The 24,719-nt window shown below is 32.6% G+C and overlaps 3 protein-coding genes across 3 annotated transcripts; 2 read left to right on the top strand and 1 right to left on the bottom strand.

Annotated features, from left to right (window-relative positions):
• Nucleotides 1-3,348: 3,348 nt before the first annotated feature.
• Nucleotides 3,349-6,327, bottom strand: LOC129306250 (uncharacterized). The gene is made up of 4 exons (XM_054946725.1): nt 6,046-6,327; nt 4,491-5,109; nt 3,761-4,040; nt 3,349-3,568 (listed from the first exon to the last, which is right to left on the bottom strand). Exons 1-4 carry the CDS (start codon nt 6,155-6,157, stop codon nt 3,518-3,520), a joined length of 1,062 nt encoding a protein of 353 aa, XP_054802700.1. The 5' UTR covers nt 6,158-6,327; the 3' UTR covers nt 3,349-3,517.
• Nucleotides 6,328-7,489: 1,162 nt separating this feature from the next.
• LOC129306784 (bZIP transcription factor 17-like) lies at nt 7,490-11,258 on the top strand. Its single transcript, XM_054947511.1, has 2 exons — nt 7,490-9,557; nt 10,571-11,258. Exons 1-2 carry the CDS (start codon nt 7,709-7,711, stop codon nt 10,996-10,998), a joined length of 2,277 nt encoding a protein of 758 aa, XP_054803486.1. The 5' UTR covers nt 7,490-7,708; the 3' UTR covers nt 10,999-11,258.
• Nucleotides 11,259-13,312: 2,054 nt separating this feature from the next.
• Nucleotides 13,313-15,597, top strand: LOC129306469 (psbP domain-containing protein 6, chloroplastic). The gene is given in 4 exon segments (XM_054947081.1): nt 13,313-13,652; nt 13,655-13,702; nt 14,698-15,014; nt 15,171-15,597. Coding segments are annotated over 4 exon segments (810 nt in total). The 5' UTR covers nt 13,313-13,378; the 3' UTR covers nt 15,342-15,597.
• Nucleotides 15,598-24,719: the final 9,122 nt, after the last annotated feature.

Here is a 24,719-nt window from a genome sequence, read left to right as displayed (position 1 = left end):
ATTTTAAATTTTTGATAAATTAATTTTTACTTTAAAATTAATTATTTTTATATTATAAAAATAAAAAATATATTTTTGGGATATTTAAAAAATGTATAAGACTTGCTTTTTTAAAAAAATTGCGGTTCTTAAAGTTTAAAAATCAAGATTAAAATATATTTTAAATATTTTTTGCTATATTTATAGATATTTTAAGTTGAGAGTTTTTTTTAACTCTGAGTTAGCCTTTTTTTTAATCTAATTTAGCTTTTTCTAAATTTATTTTTCTTATTACTCAACACCTATTTAACAAATCAGTATAGATTTAGAGGTATTAGTGGGCACGTTACAATTTTAACAAAATTTGTGTTATGTCAATGTCCCTCTAAAATTATAAGAACTAATGTTATAAACAGAAAAAAAATATAAGAACTTAGAACATTAAAAAAAATAAAAATTTGAAACCATACGAACTAGTATTTTTTCATACTATTTTACTTTTCATCTATTGACACAATAAAGTCTGGCATCTTAAATTTTTTTGGGTGCAATCATAATGTTGCCTTAACTACTAATAAATACTCTTATTGCTTCATTAAATGACTTATAAAGTTAAAAAAACCAAAAAAATATAATTAAATATCATTGCGAAGAGTGAGATTGATATTTGAGGCTGCCTAATGACAATCATGCGCCGGTCGGCTCTACGGCCAATAGAAACAACACCCCACTTGCGCTCGTTGCTTCGTTGGTGGTCCCCAAATCCAAATCACGGTTCACGTTAGTGGGTTCCACCAAGGGGCTCTTGTTTCATTCTTTCCGATAATTGCATTAGTTTTTGGAAACGTCACATATAAATTTCATAAAGTAAATTTATTTACAAATAATTTTTATAAAATTTAAAAATCATAACTAAATTTCTTAAAATTTGATTTAATTTAAAATTAAAATAAAAATAATAATGCCCTTATTAAATATATGTATATTATATCAGTCAAACAATTTATAACTATTTCATCAATATTTTATAATTATAATTTTAAATTTTTATAACTGTAACTTCACATATTCAATATTTAAATTGGTTAATTTAACTATTGGATATGTGAAGTTACAATTATAAAAAATTAAAATTATAGTTATAAATTATTGATAAAATACTTATAAATAATTAATATTAAACTTCGTTAATAACATATGATTGTTTAATTATTAATGTGTGAAGTTATAATTATAAAAAATTAAAATTATAGTTATAAAATATTAATGAAACAGTTATAAATTATTTGATTAATGTAATGCACTGCCTCCGTTAAAAAATGTAAGGCATTTTTAACCAAATCTCACCCCTCAATAAAGTAATTATCTACTTTCAAACTAACCATAACTTTTTATATTTATTTTTATTAAATACTCTACAATAAATAGAAATTCATTTATCAATATGAGCATTTTTGAAAAAAGGTAATGATTACACCTGAAAAAACTAAAAACACCTTACATTTTTGCACGGAGAAGTATATATATTTAATAGAGGTATTATTATCTTTTTATCTCAATTTAAATTATACTCAATTCTAAGGCACCTGAATGTGATTTTTGAATTTGGTGAGACTTATTTGTAAATAAGTCTGCTTTACAGGATCTATATATAATTTTTTCTTAATTTTTTATCCATTGTCAGTTTGAACTGTAACTAGTCGGACCAGATAAAATAAAATTCCTCAACTTAGGGCTCATTCATTAAAGATTAACAAATAAGTAATTTTTAAGTGGTTTAGAGATTTTATAAATATATATTTATTTTGTAGTGATTTTGTAAAAAGCATATATTATTTTACATTTAATTACAGTAATAAAAAGTGACTATTAGTTAGTTATTTTTAAATTTTATGATGTCTTCTTAATTTTTATTTTATTTATTGTTATATTACTTTAAAATTTTATAATATCTTCGCATATTTCATCTCTTTAAAACACTTTTTCTCGATTACCACATTAAATTATTTTTAAAAGTTACTCAAAATAACTTTTCAAAATAATTAAAAATATGTTTTTTTATTCTAACTCTAAATACTTTTGAAACTTCAAATTTTAAATAGCTCCTGATCTATAATCCTTCAAGCGAATCACTTCTCACTGCCACTTTTCCTTAAGGTTCCCTTTGGTAGCAAGAAGTTGAAGATAGAAAGTGAAACTAGAAATGGAAGCTAAAATTTTATTTGTTTGGTATGCATGAAGAAACTTCTAGAAGAATTGAGTTCCATCAAATTTGATGGAATTAGATTCCATACCTAAACTCAAGGAATTGGGTTCCACTTCTATGAGACTCCACTTGTTGACCTTTTTGCCTTGACATCCTCTTTCCTTGAAACATTGAAGATGGAGGAGCACATTCCACCACATACTCTAGATCTTCAACAATGGCACTGATCTTTCGATGTTCGAACTTCTTCGTCCTTTTCCTCAATTGGTGAGAAAATCTGCAACCAATTTTCACTGTGTGTGTAATAAATTATGCTATCCTCTTTCGCAAACTCCGTTCAAACTTCAGCATCCTCTTCCTCCAGATCTTTATTGTGCAACTACAACCACTCTCCATTGGAAACTCTGTCTAAACTTCATCCTCCTCTCCCTCTCCCTCCAAATATTAACTATGTGACCATTCCACCACAAACTTTGTCCAAGTATATCATCACAGATTCGGCTTACAGATCTCTATCTTCTTCTTTTGCATTTCAGATATGTGTTTGAATGTATTTCATGACTTTTAGTTTTGCTTTATGAAATCTGATCTTATTATATAACGTTTGAATGCTTTGTTGATTGAGTATGGTAGTCATCTTCCTCCTCTTTTCTTCCTCGATGATGGTTTTTGTTTTGTTTTTAAATGGTGGTTTTCCATGGCAATTTGCTTGGGCTATGCTTCTGGTGTAGGTGATTTAAATCTAGCTTTTTTCAGGGGTATCTTGATCTTTTTAAAATATAAATACAATATTAAATAAAATGTTTACCCCACTTTTGTTAGTTTACCAAACATATTTTTAAATTTTACTTTCACTTTCACTTCTGCTTTCACGAAAAACAATTCTATATGCCAAATGAGGCATAATTAATTAACGTTTCTTTGACAACTGCATCCACCGTATTACTACAAAGCCTCTGCCTCCTCCCATTCGTTTCCTCAAGCCTCTAAGCCGGACGCACATCAATATATATATTCGTCATTTCATTCAATCCCTTCAAACGCAAAGCCGAAGAAACTTTCGCATATTTCAAATTCAGTAACCCCAATTGAAACAACACCCCCCCCCAACCCCAATATATATATATATATATATATAAGAATGAAAAAAAAGTCTCGCTAGAAACACGGAACATATATGCTTTACTATGGCCATCAAAACTGAAAATCCAAAGGGAACCTGCAACAATTGATACAAGCGTCCACGACAGAAATGAAAAAATTAACCTAAACCTGAAGCTAAGCTAACTTGTCCATGCAAGCAAATCCATAATTCCTCCACCCAATCAATATCTAGTAGTTCTGCGAATAGTCAAAGCTCAATGGTTGCTGACCAAATGGTGCCTGCACGTCAAGAGAACGAGATGCATGGTGAGAGTGCACGCCCGAAGAACTCACGTGCTAAAACATATGTACAAAGTCCAAACAATGTAAAGCGACATAATCATATTTTCTAGCGTGTCCTGGCATTTCAAAGCTTAAAGGCATAAATCACTCATCAAATATAATGGAATAATAGAATTAACACTGGCTTACCGGGTAAACAGCATGTCTAAACTGGTCATATGTATGAGCATACATCATAGCAGCACTTGGCCACTGTAGGTAAGCAGCATTCCCAGATGTCTGATTCACTCCTGTGGCGCCAAAGGGACTTAGATGGGTCGTAGGGGGTGCATAGCCAAGTGAAGCTTGAGTTTGTGAAATATGACCCATCTGATTAAAGGTGGGGTCATACTGACCAAACGAAGGCTCAACTTTTGGCAAATTATAAGGCACCAAGTTGAGAACAGAGTTTGGAGTGCTCCTAGCATATCTGCACAAGCGAAGGGTTTCAATGAGATAAATAAACTCGTCCCATGCTAAAAAATAAACCCAATTAGAGCCACTTCAGCTACCGGATAGTGACAAAAACTTTAAACGAAGAAGAAACATAACACATCTTTCAACATAAAAAGTTCTACAACAGTAATTGAATCCCACCCCCATCAGAGATGATTTGACCCACGGACGTCTCCCTCCCTCCCACATACAGACACTACAAGACAGTTATTTATTTTCATTTTTCAACTTTACAAGATGATAGCAATTGGCCTATAAATACAAGTAAAGCAACAAAACGCATTCTGATATTAGAGACGGCAAAGGTTTTCAAGCAAAAACAACACAACAAAATATGGCTAGACAAGAGTTGCTTTGCAAATTGAAACTGTGGCATCATTGTCTGGTGAGCTACCAAACAATAAGATGTAGAGGCAGAACTCACCTTCTGTAGCTACGGTCATAATCAGGATCACTACGATCCTTTTCCCTGTCTCTGAAAATGGCAACTCGAGTAGAACCTATGTCCCTCACACTATTGTATTTTTCAGAATCTGCAATGGAATTCCTGCTAACTTCAATTTCATCTTTGTTCATACAAGAACCTTTTCCATCCATTGAAATATCTGACTGTGTATCATTCAAATCAGGACTTCTAGATCTACTAAAGATGCGAGCTCGTGCCCGATCATATTCCTCTTTCCTCACTTCCACACTTCTCATAAAATTTCCAGCTCTCCCAGCTTCATTGGCTTCATTTACATTGGCTCTATAGGGTCTAGGTCTTGTGGCAATTTTAATCTGCTCAAGTTTATCAGTTTCTATATGTTTGGCAGGTATTTCAGATAAGCAAACCACAGGATACCTGTTTTCTGCCAACTTCCTTACCACAATTTTATTTCCCCGGCCGTCTAAACCATCTTGAACCATTGTTTGCATACCATAGTGTTGAGCAACACGATGTGCTGCCAGACGGAGATAGGAAGAAGGGAAATGTTGGAACTCAAAATGCTGCTGATCAGCATTATTCAGAAACCTTTGGATATCAAGTTCCATCCGCAAAACTAGACGTGTGGAGCAAATCAGTACATAATCAAAATCAAAAGAACGGAGAAAACCAAAAGAAAAGAACCACAGCACAATCAAAATCAAAATTATCAGGTGAAGATCGTGTGTGCAAGGCCTACTACTTCAAAGTATATGAAAACACAAGAAATAATTTAGAGAAAAAAATCCAACAAAGCCCTGGAATGCAAGAAGCTCAACAACAAGACATAATCTAAGCCAGAAGGAGGCCCCGAATAGATTATTAAGATAAATATAAGAAAAAAAACCCAACCACATGCCCCAGATATTATTAAGATAACTTTCTTTTCTGACCTAACTCCTGGATTATTTCAACAAAATTTATATCTGGGATCATGAATGGTCAACATTGTATCTTTTGGATGATTAAGTTATGGATGCTCTGTATCAGGAGTGAGTTTGAATTACATTAATCAAGCAGCATCCTAGACGGTGTGGACTTCAAAGCCCTCAGGCCCTCAGTCGCCCTAAATTTTAAATAATATCTCTGAAGCCTGTTTCTCTGGCCCCGAGGGTAAGATTGTACTCCCAGCATCAGCAAGCTCAACATTTACCTCAAATTCGGGAGTCTCTATTTTATACTAACAGTACTATCAAGAGGACGGAGGGAACCACGGGAAGCATTCCAGATCAGACACAATCAAACAAATACATGGCCGAGACAAAATCGCGGGATTTTATCCAAAGCCTAAGCCGATATTCTATTCGATGGCGAGAATCAAGAGAAGAGAAAAGATTAAAAAAGAGAGAGAGACCGAAAGCTCAAGACATTTATAACAAGGATTTCATATAAAACCCATAAATCGGGACAATCTAATAACCGAAAACCCAAATATCATGTCCGATACAACACAAATCAGAGTCAACAGCACGAGATTTAAATAGAAACAGAAAAGGGTGCAGGGGATACTGACTGGTTAGACGGTGACGAGAGTTTTGGAGAGCCTCAACCAAGAAGGGGTCAACCATTGACTCTTTGTCTTTCAACCCAGAAGTCCCATCGATTGAAACAGATGAAGAATCCATGGCTAAGAACAATCTTCAAAAATTCAATCCCGAAACTTCTTCCTCTTCTTTTCTACAATCCCTCGCTATGAACGAGGGAAGGAAAGGTTAGAAGGAAGAAAAGGATTTGTGACTTAGACGCATAAAAAAGTACACTGTTATCTCTTCGTCGTCAAGAAGGAAAGAGATATATTTTTTTTATGTATATATGCGTAGGTATGGTCAAAGAATTAAATATGTATTCGCATTGAATTGTTTCCGCCTAACTTCTTCAATGTGAAAAGACGAAGCGTGAAATCCATGGTGAAATATGCACAATTTAAATGGCTAAAATTACGATATAATTATTGACGATTTAAATTAAACTTAAATTTTTTTATTTTTATAATAATATTTATAGATAATAGTTGAGTATCAATATGTACGTGCTATCAGTAGAAATTTTAGGTAGATTGCTATTTCTCTAAATTAAATTTTCATAGTTTTTCCCAACAAAATTGTTATATTGATTTTTGGTTTAACAATTGAATTGAATTAATGATATTGATATTGATATTGATTAACAAAATAATCAGATCAAATTTAAAGTTTAATTTCAAGTAAATAATAATTTTTAAGTTTTTCTTAATTTTTATATAATTATTTAAAGTTGATGGAGAATAAATTAAGAAAAATTATAGTATATTCTTTTGCAAGAATCACATTCAGCTCTCCTCAAAAAAAAATTTATAAATAAAAATTAATACAAAATAGATTGTTATTAAAATATAAAACTTGATATGATTAATTATTATTTATAATTAATTTTTTAAAAGGAATTAAATGTAATTCTTTATAATTCTTTCACCTCTCTTTTGCTAACTTTTTTGTCTTCCACCAATATTCAAAGTTTAATTTCAAGTAAATAAGAACTTTTGAATTTAAGTTTTTTAATTTTTATATAAATATTTTCAGTTGATAGAAAATAAATGAGGCTTTTATATATATAATTTATGATATAAGATTAAACCAAACAAACAACTTAGTATTCATTATATTTTATATTGTGACAAGTTTATTATATTTATTAATAATATATTGTTATATATTAATAATAAATTTTTATAAATTTTAAAATTTTTAATAATAAATTCATGTAAATTGACTATACTCTCAATTTTTCAAAAACTTGATTTATATCAATAATAAATATTGGATCACATTATAAAAAATTTTAACCCTTCAAATTAATAATAAACCAGATTAATAAAAAAATTAATTTTTTATAATTTTATAAATTTTTATTTTAATATATATATAAAAAAATATATAATAATATTTTAAATATCCAAATCAAAATCTGAACTGTTGATATCATCAAGCTGAGACGAACCTGGAAGCGAGCCTTGCAACAAGACAGGAAGGTTCCAGAGTCTGTAATCGGAAAATCAATTTATCAACAGTCAAATCTTCATCAACCCCTACCCTTTGTTCGCTGAAGAGCAAGGGGGAATCGATCATTGGATCTGTTCATTAACACGCCATCGAGTCTTTTGTTGTTTCCCTATCGGGGTCGGGCTCTCCTCCCTCACCATGGCTGTCCCATTATCGTCTCCTGATATGAGCTCTGTTGATTTCACTGCGCACGTCACTGACCTCCCTACGCCACCTCTGGATTCTCTTCTTTTCGCCGATAACGACGATACCTTGTTTTCTGATGCAGTTCTCTCCGATTTTGACTTCGGGTTGGATAACGATTTCGAGATTACCTTCGACGATCCCGAGAATCTCCGTCTTCCCCTAAATGTTGACGAATTCCTTTTCGACGACGCATCTGTCATTCCTCCCTCGCAGTCGCAGATTCATGATGATCGTCATGAGTTAGCTAATTGCGATTGCAATCCGACTTTCGATGTCGCTAGGTTTTCGAATTGGCAGTCTTATCCGCCTACTTGTTTGGATAATTCAGGCGATCAGAATTCGCACGGCTCAAAGGAGGTTAAAGTTTCGAACTCCCAATTGCCGAAGTCCAATTCTTGCGACCGCGAATCTTTGGACGGGCCCGTTTCGTCTCAGGGTTCGCGTAACGGTGGGTCAGGTGTTTCTGACGTGATGGATTCACCTTCACCGAGTCGACACGACATAGATTTTACATCTCAGGTTATTGGTGACGAGAACCTGAATTTGGAGGAAACCGGGAAGGTCTCTGATTTGAAGAGGAAGATGGAAAACAATGGAGGAAATACTGGGGAGAGAACTTCTAAGCACCGGAGGTCGTCGACGCCTATGGAGAATGTGACTCGAGAACCTGGTGTTAGTATTATCAATGAGGACGTCGAGAAAAGGAAGGCTAGGTTGATGAGGAATCGGGAAAGTGCCCAGCTTTCTAGGCAGAGAAAGAAGCAGTATGTAGAGGAGCTTGAGGAGAAGGTGAAATCAATGAATTCCACCATTGCCGATTTGAGTAGCAAGATATCATTCTTTATGGCCGAGAATGCCACTTTGAGACAGCGACTGAATGCTGGTGGAACGTGTCCACCGCCTCCTGCTTCAGGGATGTATACCCATCCCCCGATGCCTACCATGCCTTACTCTTGGGCGCCGTATGCCCCCTACGTTGTCAACCCACTAGGGTCTCATGTTCCTTTGGTACCAATTCCGAGATTAAAGTCTCAGCAACAGCCAGCGGCCTCAAGAAGTAAAATGTCCGACCGTAAGAAATCCGAGGGTAAAACTAAAAAGGTTGCCAGCGTCTGTTTGCTGGGTTTGTTTTTCTTTGTCTTGCTTTTTGGTGGATTGGCTCCCCTTGTGAATGTTAAGTTTGATGGTTTAGTGGACGATACTTATGGGAGGTCGCGGTATGTGAGCGATAGGTTCTATGGTCAGCTCGGAGGGAAAGTCTGGCCCGTGAATGGCCCTACGGATAGGTCTGAAGGATACAAAGGAGTTGGGTCTTCTAGTGGAAGATTCAGTGTTTTTGACAGGATGACTGGTGAGAGAGGCCGGAATCTTGGCGAGGAAACGCATAATCAGCAGGACTCAGTGTATAAATCAGATTCAGATGGATTTGTTCATTTGAGCAATAATAGTCAGCCTCTTTTTGCTTCTTTGTATGTTCCTAGGAATGATAAGCTGGTGAAGATTGATGGGAATTTGATAATCAATTCTGTCATGGCCAGTGAGAAAGCTATGGCATCTCACACTGCTCATATCGCAGAGAATGATAAAAGAGAAACTCGTTTGGCAATTTCTAAATATTGGGATTCTGCATTGGCTGTTCCAGATGTTGGAATAAGTGGAGGCTTACATCCTTACTTGTATAGGAATCCAGCTGAACAGAGGAAGGCACTTCCACATGGTTCAGCTGAAAATTTGAAGGACCATCTGAGGTCAACTTCGTCTGATCGTAAAATCCAACAATGGTTCCGGGAAGGTCTTGCAGGTGATTTTGCAATTACCTATTCTAGTTCTTCTTCATTTTTCTAAATTTCCATCCGTATGGGCTACTAAACATGATTGATGCATTTTGTTTTGATGATTGCTTGCGTCCGTGTTTTGCTGTTTAAATTGGATATGGTAGCATGTATAGTATAATTATATAAGGACAATATCGCCATTCAGGAGTACCACACGAGCTGGTAAGAATTTTTCTGATTGTTATAGTTAATTAATAGATGCCATCTAAGTGCTTTTTGGAATCTCTAATTTGCACTTCGGATTTCCTTGACGGGAATATGCTGTTTGATGATTATGATCTATGAAATTAGACTTCTCATAGAAGTTGTCAACAATCTTGAATAATCTTCTGGACTTCGTAAACTAGCAGTTTGAATCTTTGGAGTCTCAATTGAGCTTGTTTTTGCGCCCTTACTCTGGGTCTCTAGTGAGTTTGCGTAGATTTGTAGCTTTTGTATCCTTTAATACCCATTGGCTCAAGAAAATAAACAAGGTCATCCACTTGCGAAGTTTCTTGGATAATGATTTGAGGATTAGATTTAGATGCAGTTCTTTATATTTTTTACATCAGAATATTTTAAGCGTACGCATTTCCAATAATATGTTCATTAGAAAATTAATGTTTTGTCTCTTCATTTTGGGATGAAATTTGACAATTTCTTTTAGATTCAAAATTTCATTGCCTATCTACCAACGGCTGCTATAGATGGGTTCTTCCCGGGTTCAAGTGGTAGGATTTACATTTACCTGAGTCTAGTGATTGAGGGATTAAGGGGCCTCTAGCCCTCTACAATGTTAGTGGCTTGAGCTCGCTAAGAGGCTTTTGTGGGAAGATACAGCCACAAGCTGAATTAGTCCCACACCTAAAAGGTGTTTGCACATTGCACTTCATTGCGTTGATATCGGTGCTTGGTCCATATGTTACTGCTTTTAAGTCCGCGCATGACCCTGGTTATCTTCACTTCGTAGCATGACCCGGGTTTTGATTTGCTAATGCAGGGCCTATGTTAGGTTCTGGCATGTGCACAGAAGTTTTCCAATTTGATATCTCATCAACACAAGGAGCTATTGTGCCAGCACCATCAGCCGCCAATGTTTCTGAAGGGAACAACCAAAATGCTACTCGTCTTAGCAAAAGTAGGAATAGAAGAATTCTACACAGGCTCCCACTTGCTGGATCCAGCAGCAACGCAGGTGAAGAACAAGGAGGACAAAATGCACTGAATGACAACTTCCTTGGTAATAAGTCGAAGTCTTCCATGGTGGTTTCTGTGCTTGTTGATCCTAAAGAAGCTGGAGATATTGATGGAATGATAACGCCGAAATCGATTTCTAGAATATTTGTGGTTGTGCTTGTGGACAGCATCAAGTATGTAACATATTCGTGTGTTCTTCCTCGTGCTTCCCCCCATCGGGTGACTGCTTGAGGCCGACCCTTTCTCCAATCAAGCGTTTTGACAGAGCTGTATGATTTATTTATTCACTTGACCTGAGTTTCGTTTTCGGAATGGGGGTAACAGAGCTCCTGTTTTGTGCATTAGATGGATGTAGGGTTGACCAACAGAGTTGTGAACTCTGTCCATGCACAAAAGAGACATTTCATTCTTTGTTTTTTGGTGTCAGTACGAGATTATACATGTAAACTTTTTGTTGAAAAATATAAATCTTATTATGAAATTTTAATTTATTTGATTCTAATTCTAAATATAATTTAAACTAATGTCTTGTTAATTTCATATTAAATAATATTCGAGAGTCATGGATGAAGGTAAACGTTAGAGAATTGCATTCAAAAATTTAGCATAGCGTAGTTTGGTTCAAGATTAAATACATGTTTTATTTTTTTTCCCTATTGGGTTTAATTTATTAATCAGATAAATTAAAAACTCCAAAAGTTATCCGTGCACTTCAGTTCTTGAATTCTTTACTTCGTCTAATTTAGTGGCCAGCTTTACCATCATAGCGAAATAAAATTCTTAGAATAATCATTTAACATAGATTCGATGGGCTAAGCAACATAGAATGGATAAACTTTTAGGCCCTATTTGATACACAACTTCAATTTAAAAGGATTGAGATTGAAACTCAGATTATAATTGGGATTAAAGCTGAAATTGAGAATGAAGTTTTAAAATTATGTTTGGTGTGGAGTAATATTTATAAGGAATACTTACCTATATTTTATTTTATAATTAAATATAAATCATAAAAAGACTATAATACCCTTAAAATAATAAAAAGAAAAAGTTGTAACCTAGCTAATGCGTTACCCTCCTCCCTAAAAAGCACGACGGCGCGTCTACAATTACTCCCCTTCTTCCACAGAGAGCACGCCCCCAGAGAGCACGACGGCACATCTATAATTTCTCTGCATCTCCTCCAAAGAGCACAGCAGCGCACAAGGCCATTCCCTCTGCTCTCTCTGCCACGCTCAATCTTCTTCTTCTTCTTCTTTTTCTTCTTCTTTGTCTTCTTACTATTCCTTTTCTGGTTTTCAGGTAGACCAACGGAGTGATAAAGATCTACTTACCAGTGACCAGCGATGCAAATGGGTTTCTGGTTTTCAATGGATGAGGCCACTTATTCATTGGTGATGTAGATCGATGAAGTGATGGAGATCGACAAAGTGAGATGAGAACTGAGAGACGTCGTTCAATCGCCATTATGTCTATGTGTGGCTGCCATTAGCATTGTGCCTGTGTGTGTTGCCGTCGGCGTTGTGCTTATGTGTGGCTGCTGTCAACATTGTGCTTGTGTGTGGCTGCCGTCGACGCCCTCGTTGTGGCTGTGAGGTAGGGTGGAGGTTAGAGAGTAGAGGGAGAGACGAGAGAGGGATAGGGTGGAGGGCATTTTGGCCAAAAAATAATCAATCCCAAGATTGATTTTCTAATACTAAAGGGGTGGATGGTATTAAGTAATCCCACTTTGAAGGGATTGGGATTGGGATTAAATTTTTCATTACCCTATACTAAATATGAAAAGGTAGGATTGCCTGATACCAATCCCAATCCCACCCTTCTATACCTATATTATTGTTGAGATTGATACTACTTTATTATTTCCATCCATCCAAACTGATCAGTTGGACAGATGTTCATTGGTTGCAATGGCGAGAAGCCCAATAGAGGTGAGGAATCTTACTTGTAGGACAGGTGTTCTTTGATTTGGATTTAATATTTAAAATTATATAAATTGTAAAATGTTTTAATAAATCTGTTCACCAGCTTACATTGTTGAAATTAAATATAAATAATTCATATTTAATTTATAAAAATTGTAAAAAAATTTAATATTAAATCTGCATTATTCAAATTATATTTGAAAAGTTAATTTATAAAAAAATTAATATTAAATGTGTACATTCATATTAAACTTGGACATCCATACAACTGAATAAATTCATTAAATTTTTTTATCATTTATATAATTCTTTATTTAAAAAATGTAAAATAAAAAGATGAAAAACATTAAATTTGCACCTTTGAAATTAATCAAAACAGTGCAGATTCCATACCCCCTCAGCCTAGCTGCCAAAGAGGGCTTCCAACTTGGTTGCAACGAGGGTGGGAAATATCAAATGTAAACAATAAGGTATGTGTTTGATTTTTAATTTATATTTAATAAAAACATATTTAAAAAGTTAAATTATTTATTAAATTTAATAAAAGTACATTAGTTTCGATGTGGGTTGAGGATTACGAGCTGAAAGTTTACTGTTTACTGTATGGATAAGAGAAGTGCCGCCGGCCACAGGTCATTCTTTCGCGTACAAAAAAACTGCGAGCCCTCTTGCTTTCGCAGTCTCGCATGGCGACCTTCTCACTAGCTTCTCTTCCCTCCGTAGTCTCAGGTTCATCTTATTCTTCTGTAAGGTACTCGCCTTTCCGTGCATTCAGAGCCTCGGCCACTGAGCCTTCAGATCCAATTCTTGCTAGTCGCCCTCAACACCCTCCGCGAAGAGAATTCTTGAAAGGGATTGGATTGCAAGCGCTTCCCCTTCTCTTACTGAAGGATTCATGCCCGTCTCTCGCTAAAGAAGTTGAGGTTGGCTCCTTCCTTCCACCCTCACCTTCCGACCCGTCCTTGTTCTCTTTAAAGCTTCTCCAAAAGACACTCCCGCCCTTCGAGCAGGTACATTGATTATTTTCTTAGATCCGTGCTGCAAACCTTAGCGTTGATTGTTAGGATGTGCGTGAAGAAACTAGTATTATTATGCTTACCTGTGCTCTACAATATTGTGATTCACATAGAGGCATCAAATAACTTGGTGGTCGTTAAAATAAAATAAAAAAAAAAAAAGCCCTGACTCTGCTAACTGGGTGTCTGTTTTGTACCGTTGGCTATGTTATGTGATCTACGACTATGAGATTCTTCTCTGTTACATGTTGAGAAATTAACATAGTTAATGCTGGGGTGGAGAGTAAAATGTTGCTACTTGCTAGTCATCTACGTCTAGCAGCGATTTTTATGACAGTCCTGTTTTTTCGCCCTTTTTTGGTTCTCACACTTTCAAGAGTTTGATGCCTCCCCCTAGAAGGCCCATCAGTATCTTGCTTTTGTTGTTGTCATTTTCAGCGACATATAGTGGTTACCTCTTTCCCTTTTGCCATTTAGATATCGCCACGGCATATCCCTTAGGATGCGATCACTGTAAATTATGATTCTTTCTGTGTGCACATTTTAAAACCAGTATTTGTATCATTGCTTGTGGAGGCTATGGTAGAGAATTGCATCACTAATTTAAATCAAAGTTGCTTGTGGAATTGAAGTTTGCTGAGCTGTTACCATAATGGAAATCGAATTCACAAAATCTTCATCCCTAGAATGAGATACATGTGAAAGATCAGATTCTTTGTACTGGTAAACTATTTTTAGTCCAACAGTCATCAGCAAGGTAGTTTGGAGCTGTTTTTCCTAAAACTACACGGGAGCTTTTACCAGCAAAACATGGGAATTGCAGGAGTTGTGGTTAGCTAGGAGATGTTACCAATCTGTGGCTTGCATCATGCTTTTGCTTTACATTCCGAATTATTCAATGAAATTGAGATATCAAACTGCATCTTAGGGGTTCTACCTCATTTATTATTGTTCTTTTTGAATGATACTCTAGATTTAGTTCTTTGCAGGAAACGTACAGCCTTACCAATTTATACTTCCTCCAACTTGGAAGCAGACACGAGTAGCAAATATATTATCTGGAAATTATTGCCAGCCAAAATGTGCAGAGCCCTGGATTGAGGTTAAATTTGAAGATGAAAAACAGGGGAAAGTCCAGGTGGTGGCTTCTCCTTTGATACGCCTAACGAACAAACCAAATGCATCCATTGAAGACATAGGGAGTCCAGATAAAGTGATTGCTTCTCTGGGCCCTTTTGTCACTGGAAACACATTTGATCCAGATGAACTGCTTGAGACTGCTGTCGAAAAGCTTGGTGATCAAACGGTACAATCATTCTTGTTTTCATTGATTATATTCTAATTACCAGAGGAAATTGACTGGAGTACATACCAAAGAACTTCACGCTGGTCACATTGACATCGTTGCAAAGTGTTTGTGTGTGTGTGTGGAGTTCATTAACATGGTTTTCACTCTCTGCAGTACTACAAATATGCACTTGAAACTCCATATGCACTCACGGGGTCACACAATCTTGCAAAAGCAACAGCGAAGGGAAACACCGTTGTTTTGTTTGTGGCCAGTGCTAATGATAAGCAGTGGCCAACTTCTCAAAAGACTCTGAAGGCCATGCTTGATTCCTTTCAAGTTTAGTTTCTGTCGAAAGGTAATAAAGAGATGTTCACCATCACTTCATTTACTTTCCGTTTTTTTCGTTAATTAATTTTGTACGACATTGCTGAGCAAGAGACATGGGAAAATTTTGGCCATTTTCAGGTGGAAACCCATATATTGTATGTTAAAATAGCCCGATCTTCCTTCTTTGTAAATGCATATTTTTAGTCAATGACCTATGTTCTGACTTTTATTGTTAATATTAAGGCGGGGACAGCCCGATATCTCTATTAAATTCACATGGTCATGTATTTATGCACTTAGAAGAGAATCATGCGAAAGAACAATTTAATATCTCGCAGAAGATTTGAATTGGATTTTTCGCATGTTTTGAAGTAACTTTGCGGGCTTGGTAGACCCTCTATGTTCATAAAAGTAAATGTAGATGATAGATTTGGGGAGAGATGAAGAAAAATAGAGTAGGTGAGTGTAATTAATTATGAAATCGGGCTATACATGCTTACATTCTGTTATGTAATGGTTTTTTTTTTCCCTTCAAATGCATGTATGAACAGAGAAGATTAATTTAGAAAATGAAAAACTGTCCAGCATTGTAGCAACCAGAAATTACGTTAAAATCATTGGCATTTTACATGATAAGTTGCACCAGTGTTTGGTATCTAAATAAAATGGGAAGAAAATGAAGCTCGATACGCTGTCGGCTCAAAGGAAATGCTATTTGTAATGAAATTTTTTTCTTGTCCACTTACTTTTTTTCCCCTCTGACTTATCTAGCCATTGAATTTAGCGCGCACAAAATATGCCTCATCTTCAAGTTCTAGGTCAAGCACGTACTATCAAATCTCCAGTTGTTTTCCCCTCCACTCCAATTCATTTCAATGCATATGATCTCCCTTTTCAACATAGCAACGCATTCTAAACGGAGTACATCAGAATTATATTCTAATAATATCTTCCAGTTTATTCTTATAAATTTTTCATGTATTCGATTTTTCTTGTTTTGACTCGATCGCAACACTCAAAATGTTTGCTTAATGTATTAACGACGAGAGCGTTAAAAGTGAAGTTTAGTCAAAGTTGAAATTCTTGGCCAGCATTTCACAAAGTAGAAACCACTGAAGCAACGCAATAGCAGAATGTATTTGATTCAACGACTCCTCGAGTGAAGCTTGAAAGCGTGCCCATGTTGTGCAAATAATAATTAGTCTAAGTAATGGATAGGGTTGTGAAGAACACCTCCAAAATGATATGCTTAAATAATGACACTATTTCTAGGTAAGCCACCACCAAGCCATTAGTTGCTCTAATTAGAGCTAGGCTTGTCCTAAAAAGTCAACCTTTAAAAGTTAAAGGTTTAAACAGGCTAATATTGTTAAACTTAATTATATCTCATGACTTTATTTTTATCAATTTAGCCATGGCCTCTAGAGCTAAAGAGCCAACCCTTAAGGTCTTAGCCCTACATTTTTTTTATTTTTCAATTGAGAATTAAAAAATATATTTAAAATCTCAAAAAAATTAATACATATAACATTAAGTCTAGAAAAATAAATTTAAGTTAATACACACAATAATATATTTTAGTTTAATAAATGAAATAACAACATCATAAAATCAACATTGATAACAATTAAATTTTGTTAGCATCATCAGTTAAATCTTGATAATTTTTATTATCATCAACATCAATAATTTCATACTTATCCTTGTGGAGCCCCATCAATGGCAAAATATTAAGTTTTTCATATATTTCTTCTTCATCTTCAGGTAATGAGGTTATGGCTTTAGAATTAGTGGTATAATATTTAATTTTTAATATTAAAATTAAAAAATTATAAAAGAGCTTAAAAGGACTAACCTTCTTATTTTAAGTTTTTAAGTTAACTTATTATTTTACACTTTAAAATAGCAGCTTGGTTTTAAATTTTTTTGAGTTTAAAAGGATTGACTTGATAGACTTGGCATTAATTGACAGCTTTAGCTCTATTTTTTTTTCAATTATATATATATATATAATGTTAAAATTATCATCATATTGGAGTATTGTAGGTTGCCCAATTCATTTATGTAGTTATAGAAATGACAATTATCATATACTTTTTTATAGACATTCCATATCATGATGGAGAATTCAAACTCATCCCTTGTGGTCGAATGACCATTTCCATTGATTCCATCAATCATCGAAATATTAACAGGAAAAATCATTATATTTATAATATGAAGATAACATAAGTCGTATTATTAAAAGTTAACAGGATGTTGTTAAAATATAAAAGTAGAATTAAAATTTAAGCAGGATTATAAAAGTTACAGACTAATTTTACCAAAAAGACAGATATCTGTATTTTTATTTATTTTTCTTCTTTGATGTAGCATGTGATGGATGATGCTTCGTTAGTTTTATCCTCGGGACAAAAAATGGATATCGCCACCCGTAACATGATAGCAATGGTCGTTTTCAAGGGAGAATCTTCAGCACTGTGTAAATGCGTGAGAGGCGACTAGGCTCACGGGCATCCCTATGCGCACAAGGCACTGTTACCATTGCTCTTCTGTTTTTTTTTTTTTTGTGGGGCCAAACTGTACCATTGCCCTTCACGTGCAATCATGGATTTTTAATCCATTTTCAAAAAAAAAAGGGAGAATTGATGAAAAGATTACGTTAAAAGAAAAATTATTTCTAAAAATTAAGTTGAATTCAAGAATCAAGTTAAATATTTTATTTATTAAATAATATAAATAAATGATAGAAATGTTCTTTAAGTCAGATCTCTTGTACCTTAAATTTGTGGTGGTGTCAAAATTTTGGGTTAGGAGGTGCAATTTTTTTTTTTTGGGGTTTCAGCTGAGCATGTTTAAAATTTTTTGAAACCCAAACATTTTTAAAGTTAGATTAAACAGTACAAAATATTTAGGCCAAAGGTGAAAATAATAAAACATATAACCTCTTGTAATTTTTTTTCAAATTCAAGGGGTGTATTTGCCCATTGAATTACACATAGCACTGCCTTAAGCCATTCCCTTGTACTCAAGTCAAAAATACATGCACTCAAGTTAGAAGCGTTGTACCCAAAGTAGATGTAACATCTCAAAAGTTTTTCCTATAATTTATAATCTAATGAAGAGTAGTTATGTAAATTGAAGTATAATTAAATTTAAAAATAGTGAAAGATGGCTATTGGGTTTTGCTTTAGTCTTTAGATTGGGTTTGAAAGTGAATTGGGTCACCCAAGTTCAAATTGTAGAGAAAAAATTAGATTTTAGCTCGCTGTATATTACGTTGCAGCATAAAAATTTGAGAGAAAGATAGAAAAGTTTCAAAAGGACTAATTAATTTAAGTTAGGTTTCAATTACCAAACTTTAAGAATTTACAAACTCAATCTCTTAATTTTGCAACTCCATTAGATGAATTTGCAAACTTGTATTTCAAATTTTGATAAAATACAATAATTTTTTTATTCTTTAACTATGTTAAAACTTAAAAAACAAGTTACAATTTATTATAATACACTTGTAAATTAAGAGATTGAATTGTAAATTTTTAAAGTTTGACACTTGAAACCTAACTTGGATTATAAACTAGTTTTTTTTTGGAACCTTTTTTTCATTCTCCCTAAAATTTACACTATAGCATAATTTTCAAAGTTAGTCTTTTAAAATACATAAAAACAGTTCAAAAAACTGAGAGAGACTGTAACATTCCAATTTAAATTTTAATAATTAATCTGGGTTAATAGAAATTTTGAAGAATATTTAGAGATAAGTAAATTAGTAGAAGATGATTATTAGATCTAACTTAGGATATAATTTTAAGTTAAGATTTTAAAATTTATTATTATATTATTATTATTATATTATCTTATTAGGAAATAAGAAAGAGAAATATAATAGAGATAGATTGAGGAAATGAAATGTAAATGTGTGTGTGGGGTAATTAAAAAAAATTAAAAAAAATACAAAAGGGGGGAGGCAGATGTTTTTCCGCATTGTGCAAGTGTGATGTACATATACATATATCTAAGGAAAAGGAAGCAAAAAAAAGTGAGACCCATACTTTTTTAAAACCAATACGCACATCCTTCTCTTCTCATTTTCTCTTCATTTCCTTTCTCTTTTGTGTGCAAATAGAGGGAGCATCTGTGAGTGCGAGTTCGTCGGTGCATGGAGCTAAATTTTAAAAGTAATCTAATAGGATATTTAGAGTGAGATTTTAAGCTTTTTAAGATTAAGTAAGTGTTCTAAAAAAAAATTTATTCATCTAGCTCTTTTCATTTCTAATTTGTGATGGTAAAAAATCTAGAATTTGAAAGAGGGATGAATTTATGTTAAATAAATATTGGTGTTAAGGTTGTTAGTAGTATAATAAATATTTTAGAGTATAAATTTGTTGGTGAGCTTTGAATTTGAGACTTATAAATTAAACCCTGAGCTAGATTTTTATTAAATTCAAAATGTATATTAATTTATTAAGATTTAGATGATTATTTAGGATGAAAAATGAATTATTTAGGATGTAAATTAAAATTTTGTTAGCATCATCAGTTAAATCTTGATAATTTTTATTATCATCAACATCAATATAATTTCATACTTATCCTTGTGGAGCCCCATCAATGGCAAAAAATATTAAGTTTTTCATATATTTCTTCTTCATCTTCATGTAATGAGGTTATGGCTTTAGAATTAGTGTAATATTTAATTTTTAATATTAAAATTAAAAAATTATAAAAGAGCTTAAAAGGACTAACCCTCTTATTTTAAGTTTTTTAAGTCTAACTTATTATTTTACACTTTAAAATAGCAGCTTGGTTTTAATTTTTTTGAGTTTAAAAGGATTGACTTGATAGACTTGGCATTAATTGACAGCTTTAGCTCTATTTTTTTTTTCAATTATATATATATATATATAATGTTAAAATTATCATCATATTGGAGTATTGTAGGTTGCCCAATTCATTTTATGTAGTTATAGAACATGACAATTATCATATACTTTTTTATAGACATTCCATATCATGATGGAGAATTCAAACTCCATCCCTTGTGGTCGAATGACCATTTCCATTGATTCCATCAATCATCGAATATATTAACAGGAAAAATCATTATATTATAATATGAAGATAACATAAGTCGTATTATTAAAAGTTAACAGGATGTTGTTAAAATATAAAAGTAGAATTAAAATTTAAGCAGGATTATAAAAGTTACAGACTATTTTACCAAAAAGACAGATATCTGTATTTTTATTTTTATTTTTCTTCTTTGATGTAGCATGTGATGGATGATGCTTCGTTAGTTTTATCCTCGGGACAAAAAATGGATATCGCCACCCGTAACATGATAGCAATGGTCGTTTTCAAGGGAGAATCTTCAGCACTGTGTAAATGCGTGAGAGGCGACTAGGCTCACGGGCATCCCTATGCGCACAAGGCACTGTACCATTGCTCTTCTGTTTTTTTTTTTTTTGTGGGGCCAAACTGTACCATTGCCCTTCACGTGCAATCATGGATTTTTAATCCATTTTCAAAATAAAAAGGGAGAATTGATGAAAAGATTACGTTAAAAGAAAAATTATTTCTAAAAATTAAGTTGAATTCAAGAATCAAGTTAAATATTTTATTTATTAAATAATATAAATAAATGATAGAAATGTTCCTTTAAGTCAGATCTCTTGTACCTTAAATTTGTGGTGGTGTCAAAATTTTGGGTTAGGAGGTGCAATTTTTTTTTTTGGGGTTTCAGCTGAGCATGTTTAAAATTTTTGAAACCCAAACATTTTTAAAGTTAGATTAAACAGTACAAAATATTTAGGCCAAAAGGTGTAAAATAATAAAACATATAACCTCTTGTAATTTTTTTCAAATTCAAGGGGTGTATTTGCCCCTTGAATTACACATAGCACTGCCTTAAGCCATATCCCTTGTACTCAAGTCAAAATACATGCACTCAAGTTAGAAGCGTTGTACCCAAAGTAGATGTAACATCTCAAAAGTTTTTCCTATAATTTATTAATCTAATGAAGAGTAGTTATGTAAATTGAAGTATAATTAAATTTAAAAATAGTGAAAGATGGCTATTGGGTTTTGCTTTAGTCTTTAGATTGGGTTTGAAAGTGAATTGGGTCACCCAAGTTCAAATTGTAGAGAAAAAATTAGATTTTAGCTCGCTGTATATTACGTTGCAGCATAAAAATTTGAGAGAAAGATAGAAAAGTTTCAAAAGGACTAATTAATTTAAGTTAGGTTTCAATTACCAAACTTTAAGAATTTACAACTCAATCTCTTAATTTTGCAACTCCATTAGATGAATTTGCAAACTTGTATTTCAAATTTTGATAAAATAAATAAATTTTTTTATTCTTTAACTATGTTAAAACTTAAAAAACAAGTTACAAATTTATTATAATACACTTGTAAAATTAAGAGATTGAATTGTAAATTTTTAAAGTTTGACACTTGAAACCTAACTTGGATAAACTAGTTTTTTTGGAACCTTTTTTTCATTCTCCCTAAAAATTTACACTATAGCATAATTTTCAAAGTTAGTCTTTTAAAATACATAAAACAGTTCAAAAACTGAGAGAGACTGTAACATTCCAATTTAATTTTAATAATTAATCGGGGTTAATAGAAATTTTGAAGAATATTTAGAGATAAGTAAATTAGTAGAAGATGATTATTAGATCTAACTTAGGATATAATTTTAAGTTAAGATTTTAAAAATATTATTATTATTATTATTATTATTATTATTATTATTATTAGGAAATAAGAAAGAGAAATATAATAGAGATAGATTGAGAAATGAAATGTAAATGTGTGTGTGTGTGGGAATTAAAAAAAATTAAAAAAAATACAAAAGGGGGGAGGCAGATGTTTTCCGCATTGTGCAAGTGTGATGTACATATACATATTCTAAGGAAAAGGAAAGCAAAAAAAGTGAGACCCATACTTTTTTTAACCAATACGCACATCCTTCTCTTCTCATTTTCTCTTCATTTCTTTCTCTTTGTGTGCAAATAGAGGGAGCATCTGTGAGTGCGAGTTCGTCGGTGCATGGAGCTAAATTTTAAAAGTAATCTAATAGGATATTTAGAGTGAGATTTAAGCTTTTTAAGATTAAGTAAGTGTTCTAAAAAAAAATTTATTCATCTAGCTCTTTTCATTTCTAATTTTGTGATGGTAAAAAATCTAGAATTTGAAAGAGGGATGAATTTATGTTAAATAAATATTGGTGTTAAGGTTGTTAGTAGTATAATAAATATTTTAGAGTATAAATTTGTTGGTGAGCTTTGAATTTGAGACTTATAAATTAAACCCTGAGCTAGATTTTTATTAAATTCAAAAATGTATATTAATTTATTAAGATTTAGATGATTATTTAGGATGAAAAATGAATTATTATAGCTGTAGGATAATGATTCTAAACTTGAGACTTAATTTTAATTTTTGAATATTTTAGGTGCGAATTTATGAAATAAAAAGAAAAATTTTGATAATACAAATTGGTTTAGAGGTTGATTTTAACTTATTAATGTTATTGATGACTAAAAGAGGAGTTAAAAAATTTTACTTAATAGTATTAACTTAAGATTTGTATTAGGTTGAGATTAGGAATTATGTTATATTTTCTAATTCTATTATTAGAATTATTTTATTAGTTTTAATAATTGAAACTAATATTTATAAATAATAACTTATTTGTAGATTGTGTTGTTAGTGAAGATTGTGGTGAAGAGAAACTGTAAGGAATAATTATTGAAAGAGCCGCGAGGTAATCATGCTTTTAATTTGTGATTAGTGTTCTTCATGTTAATTGGATAATTATTGAGAAAATTATGAATTATTGTTGAGAAATTACCTTGTTATATTTATAAAAAATTGTGAAATTGTGGATATGCATTTTGAATTTGTTTTTTGCCAAGTGGATATTGTATTATAATATTGTTGAAAATGAGAAAATTATGAAATTGTAATATTGTATCATTGTACAATATTATTATGAATTTTGTTTGATTATTGTGGAAGTGTTGGGAGACTTGTTATTGTTGTTGTATTTATGTGCTACGTGGTACGCCCCTATTAGAGCCTAATAGGTGACTTATAAGGGTTTGGGCTAATCTCCTTTAGCCAGGTAATTTAGTACTGAGTGAGGATTACGGCTCGAAATAATGGAGGGAGACAAGGATGATTGTTTCTTATGCATTGTAATATTTCTTGTATTTTTGTTGAAATTATATTATTATGTTTTTCACTTTGCAAGCACACATTTAACTGTTTGTATACACTATCATAAATTGACATTGGTTACTAGACTTTGGAGTCTCATTATGTGGTTAATAATTTTTAGGAGAAGAGTCACGAGTAGCGCGTGGAAAAGTCCTTAGTTTAGTGGCATAGATCCACTGTCTCTTTGGGTATTTAATTTATGATTTTTAATGTGTTATATTGCTAATAATAGGGCTTTTGTTTTATTGACAATTATATGAATGTAATGATGTAATCATGTCCTTCAAACTAGTTCTATTTTTAGTGCATTTTGGATGACTGTAACTTTAATCTCTAATTTATTTGGGATGGTTTTAAAATGGCATGATTACAAGGCCAAATAATTAGCTTGTTTTGAAAATTGATTAAGTTATTTTATTTTAGTTATTAGTCTATGGTTTGCACTTGTAGGGCGTATAAGGATGAAAAATATGGTTTTGGCCTAATGGACATGTGAGAGGTAAAAATTTATCTGAGATGTTGTATTGTGCAAGCTTAAACCAATTATAAAATATTTTATTATTGAATTTATGATATTAAATAAGTTGGATGGTTGTAACCCAATATGGTTATAAATGTGTGTTAGTTGTATAAAATTATTTTGTATTATTTGAAAAGAGGTTTAATCTTTTATACCAGGGTAGTCAAGTTAAAAGGTGAAGTATTTTTATAAGGTTATGTTTTTATCATTTTTTACATGATAGTATTTTAAATTATAGAATTGGTTTACCATGGTAGACGCTTTTTACCATAGTTTGAGTTAAATTGTTTTGAAAAAGAAAAAAAAAAATAGGGTGTTATATAGACACCATAAAAACAAAGAGAGGGCAACGGGGAGAGTATTTCCTCTACTAAAGCATCAACTTTTGATCATTTTAAACATTATGAGCTTGATGGCACTTATTGTGATTTTGAACACTCTAGTTATGCTTTGAAGAAAAAAAATGAGTAAATTTACATTTTGGTCTCTAACTTTTGATTGAGAAATGATTTGAATGTGAAACTAGTGCCATTAGTTAGAATTCGAAGAAAATTTTTTATAAAAATCTAGATCACCTCAATTGATTATCAAATGAAGAAATGAAACGCATTTGAAGTTCGATCAAAAAATTTGTCATGACA

The sequence above is a fragment of the Prosopis cineraria genome, unplaced genomic scaffold (assembly GCF_029017545.1).
Source record: "Prosopis cineraria cultivar Desert tree isolate PC_DT_omini unplaced genomic scaffold, ASM2901754v1 PC3, whole genome shotgun sequence".
NCBI classification, from domain to species: Eukaryota; Viridiplantae; Streptophyta; class Magnoliopsida; order Fabales; family Fabaceae; genus Prosopis; species Prosopis cineraria.
This window is presented reverse-complemented; position numbering and strand designations above follow the sequence as displayed.

Excerpts from the sequence above, each read along its gene's own strand:
- LOC129306250 (XM_054946725.1), bottom strand. The coding sequence starts at position 6,157 with ATGGATTCTTCATCTGTTTCAATCGATGGGACTTCTGGGTTGAAAGAC. Across the intron at positions 4,041-4,490 it reads TATGACCGTAGCTACAGAAG|ATATGCTAGGAGCACTCCAA; the intron begins GTGAGTTCTGCC and ends TCGCTTGTGCAG. Across the intron at positions 3,569-3,760 it reads TTAGACATGCTGTTTACCCG|GCACCATTTGGTCAGCAACC; the intron begins GTAAGCCAGTGT and ends CTTGACGTGCAG.
- LOC129306784 (XM_054947511.1), top strand. The coding sequence starts at position 7,709 with ATGGCTGTCCCATTATCGTCTCCTGATATGAGCTCTGTTGATTTCACT. Across the intron at positions 9,558-10,570 it reads GTTCCGGGAAGGTCTTGCAG|GGCCTATGTTAGGTTCTGGC; the intron begins GTGATTTTGCAA and ends TTGCTAATGCAG.